The sequence below is a fragment of the Silurus aristotelis genome, assembly GCF_946808225.1.
Source record: "Silurus aristotelis genome assembly, chromosome: 4".
NCBI lineage: Eukaryota > Metazoa > Chordata > Actinopteri > Siluriformes > Siluridae > Silurus > Silurus aristotelis.
In genome coordinates this window covers 9122255-9126919 of record NC_139577.1, presented here as the reverse complement: position 1 = coordinate 9126919, position 4665 = coordinate 9122255, and the positions used below count along the sequence as shown (strand labels likewise).

Below are 4665 nucleotides of genomic sequence, written 5' to 3'. Positions count from 1 at the left end.
ATGTATGTATGTATGTATGTATGTATGTATGTATGTGTGTGTGTGTATATACAGTGAGGAAAATAAGTATTTAAACACCCTGCTATTTTGCAAGTTCTCCCACTTAGAAATCATGGAGGGGTCTGAAAATGTCATCGTAGGTGCATGTCCACTGTGAGAGACATAATCTAAAAAAAAAAAAAATCCAAAAATTACAATATATGATTTTTAAACTATTTATTTGTATGATACAGCTGCAAATAAGTATTTGAACACCTGTCTATCAGCTAGAATTCTGACCCTCAAAGACCTGTTAGTCTGTCTTTAAAATGTCCACCTCCACTACATTTATTATCCTAAATTAGATGCACCTGTTTGAGGTCGTTAGCTGCATAAAGACACCTGTACACCCCAAACAATCAGTAAGAATCCAACTACTAACATGGCCAAGACCAAAGAGCTGTCCAAAGACACTAGAGACAAAATTGTACACCTCCACAAGGCTGGAAAGGGCTACGGGGAAATTGCCAAGCAACTTGGTGAAAAAAGGTCCACTGTTGGAGCAATCATTAGAAAATGGAAGAAGCTAAACATTACTGTCAATCTCCCTCGGACTGGGGCTCCATGCAAGATCTTACCTCGTGGGGTCTCAATGATCCTAAGGAAGGTGATAAATCAGCCCAGAACTACACGGGAGGAGCTGGTCAATGACCTGAAAAGAGCTGGGACCACCGTTTTCAAGGTTACTGTTGGTAATACACTAAGACGTCATGGTTTGAAATCATGCATGGAACGGAAGGTTCCCCTGCTTAAACCATGTACAGGCACGTCTTAATTTTGCCAATGACCATTTGGATGATCCAGAGGAGTCATGGGAGAAAGTCATGTGGTCAGATGAGACCAAAATAGAACTTTTGGGTCATAATTCCACTAAACGTGTTTGGAGGAAGAAGAATGATGAGTACCATCCCAAGAACACCATCCCTACTGTGAAGCATGGGGGTGGTAGCATCATGCTTTGGGGGTGTTTTTCTGCACATGGGACAGGGCGACTGCACTGTATTAAGGAGAGGATGACCGGGGCCATGTGTTGCAAGATTTTGGGGAACAACCTCCTTCCCTCAGTTAGAGCATTGAAGATGGGTCGAGGCTGGGTCTTCCAACATGACAATGACCCGAAGCACACAGCCAGGATAACCAAGGAGTGGCTCTGTAAGAAGCATATCAAGGTTCTGGCATGGCCTAGCCAGTCTCCAGACCTAAACCCAATAGAGAATCTTTGGAGGGAGCTCAAACTCCGTGTTTCTCAGCAACAGGCCAGAAACCTGACTGATCTAGAGAAGATCTGTGTAGAGGAGTGGGCCAAAATCCCTCCTGCAGTGTGTGCAAACCTGGTGAAAAACTACAGGTAACGTTTGACCTCTGTAATTGCAAACAAAGGCTACTGTACCAAATATTAACATTGACTTTCTCAGGTGTTCAAATACTTATTTGCAGCTGTATCATACAAATAAATAGTTAAAAAAAATCATACATTTCTGGATTTATTTATTTTTTTTTAGATTATGTGGACAGGTGCACAGTGGACATGCACCTACAATGACAATTTTAGACCCCTCCATGATTTCTAATTGGGAGAACTTGCAAAATAGCAGCGTGTTTAAATACTTATTTTCCTCACTGTATATGTGTGTGTGTGTGTGTGTGTGTGTGTGTGTGTGTGTGTGTGTGTGTATGTATATATATATATATATATATATATATCCATAATAACAAGGTTGAGATGGAGTATGATATCCTGATGAAAGCAATAAAAAGGGTTTATCAGAAGGAATGTATAAAGTATAAAAAATGTTTAGTTAATTTGTCCAAGCAGGCCATCCTGAACAGTTTAATGAAATGCTGACTGCAGGATGTCGACAAAACTTGTAATCCACAAACATTTCTGAAATCCTTGAATCTCCTGCAGTGTTTTTCATCTTTTCCACCACTGATTTGAAAAGTGGTTATTGGCAAGTAGACTTATATTGTATTGAAATTAAAGCCAAAACAGCTTTCATTATCCCATCAGGTCTTTACAATTTTAGCATATTTGGTCTCGAATTCTTCTAGGTTTCAAAGGCTGGTGGATAATATTTTTGGAAATGTATGTGGTCAGTGTATTTTTGTGACCTTCTAAATGTAAGAAGGTAAAGAGTTTCCACAGTTTATCATGTCCACAGTCAACATGTGTTTAATTAGCTATAAGCAAGTGGCACAGGCCTTGGAGCTGACCAGAAATTGGTCCAGACCCCAAGCATGATCTTAAGCTAAGCCCTGAACAGAACTGACCAGAACTATTCTATTGCAGTTTTTGGGGCCTTCAGAAATAACATTCCTTAAAGCCAAAGCTATTCACATTAGTGACAGCTCAGTCTGCTTTGCAGTGGATGATGTAACAACAAAGTGGGAGTTTAAACTTTTTTCGATTTTCTCGATTTAAAAATGTACAGATTTAAAGACATTCATCAAACGCTGAGAAAAGTGAAAAATCCCTAAAAGCTGACAATCAAAAGCCTGCTAAAAAACACTGTAAATGGTCCCAATGCCATAAGAAGCTATAATGGGTCAACAGCAGGAGCATGTTTAGTGGCTGTGGATAATGTACATTAAATCTAAAACCATGTTGCTCTACCGTGGAAGAGCTCGATCTAAAGAAAAAGAAAAAAATGTGAATAATTTTAAAATAGAGCGACTCTTTGTGTGTGTGATTAGTCTTATTATATATATATATATATATATATATATATATATATATATATATATATATATATATATATATATATATATATATATATTGATTAAACTTTTTTAATATGTGTTGTTTTATAGGGAGAGGATGTGAGCATGGGAATATGGATGGCTGCAGTAGGGCCTCAAAAATATCAGGTAAAAATAATTATCAAAGAAACAATAAGTTAAAATAGTTGCCCAATTTGTCTGTAATTGTCAGGGATCCACCTGCCACGCCCCCTTTGGTGGCTCTCTATGCCTCCACTCTCCCTGTTCTGTTCGGACTCCACTATCAGCCTCCCGTTTCACTCGCACCCTGACAGGAATGCTAATGTTTTTTGTTTTTTTTATTTCAGTATATAGGAGCATCAGAATGGCAGTAATAATGATTTGCGTTATCTATGATTTTTTTATTATGATAACACCAAATATTTGACATAACATAAATGAAAAAACTTGACTGTATGTAATAAAGTTGATTAGTTATAAAATAACTGATTAAATCATCATTATCACTGAAGAAATGTTTATATAGGCAATATTGGATTTGTTGTGCGTGCTGTAATGTTCTCTTCATGCTGTATATGTTTAGGATCCAGGCTGGCTGTGTGAAAAAGAGTGCTATGTCGACATGTTGTCATCACCACAACATACAGTAAAGGAGCTACGCTTGCTTTGGGAACAGAAAAGAGTTTGTGGAGATCCATGTGGCTGTTCTTAGCATCATAGCTGAAGCCTCTGTGGTACTTGAAAATGTCTTACAATTTAGTGTAACCCAAGATATTTATTAAAACCTATTCACATGCATTAACAGTAATTCACTAATGCAGTCTTGTTGGACTTGTTGGGAGAGTTTGTTACAGCTGAGGTGACATACTTTTAATGCAGCCCCAGTTATCATTTGGCAAAGCTTTCAAGACTGCTGTATTCTTGAAGTTGGTTTCTATCTAATTTTGTATTATTTACATGTAGTTCTTAATGTATTTTTGATTTTTATTGTACTCTGCTTCCATAAAAAAATTATGAAACACCTTTACAATGCATCACTTATTTTACCTTGTAAACTTTGGAAATGTTGTGTTGCCAAGTTAACATTTGCAACACTAGGTAGGATGTTGGCACAGGTGGTAGTATGGGTGGTAGTATGGGCCACAAGCAGAAGACCAGAGGTGGCAAATGTACACACATCCTTCACTTAAGTAGAAGTACAGATACTCATGTTTAAAAAGACTTTGGTAAAAGTTGAAGTACCGACTACACTTTATGGTTTTTCTCAAGTTAAAGTAAAGACGTTTGGGCTCTGACATGTACTTAAGTAAAAAGTAGCCATTACTACTACTTGTTTGTGTCACGCTGGCAACTGGACCTCACATGATCTTAGTGTAATAACACAAAACGAATTTTAATATTTCGTTACCTAATGAATGTATCTAGGCTGAACATCAATCATATAGAACACAAGCAGAGCAAAGATGGTGATCAGGAATGTCACTATTCTTAGTCATAATCGCTGACTGCCTCTGTCTCGTGAATGTTAGCATAGTCATACTGCCTTGCTCATTGTTAGCTTTGTAAACTAGCCTACATCCGTGGTGCGTGATAGCCAGTAAATTATACACCAGCTGTAGGTTGAAAATTGTCACGCAATGACAGTAAATAGGTTGGTGAGCTAAAAATGTACAGTACAGTTTACTTCCCACCTCTATAAAAGACCAGCTGGAGTTTCTATTACTGGTTTATAAAGAAAGAATTTCAATGCACTGTAATGTAGAAGTGAAAAAGATGTCTGTTTCTGACTGACTGGAAAAAGATCGAGTGATTATTTTTCCCCATGCTGAATCTTCACTTAGTCTAGTTTTTGACAGGTAGGACCCAGTGTGGTCTTTTGCTGTTTCAGCTGATCCATCCATTATA

The 4665-nt window shown here is 37.7% G+C and overlaps 1 protein-coding gene across 1 annotated transcript in view; it reads left to right on the top strand.

The window, feature by feature from the left end:
• The window catches only part of b3galnt2 (beta-1,3-N-acetylgalactosaminyltransferase 2), a 32961-nt gene extending 29174 nt beyond the window's left edge, over positions 1-3787 (top strand). The window contains exons 11-12 of the mRNA XM_083540020.1: positions 2851-2907; positions 3344-3787. Of these exons, the coding sequence (XP_083396146.1) occupies positions 2851-2907; positions 3344-3472 (186 nt within the window). The 3' untranslated portion in view covers positions 3473-3787. The remainder of the gene's footprint in view (positions 1-2850; positions 2908-3343) is intronic.
• The last annotated feature ends 878 nt before the right edge of the window (positions 3788-4665 follow it).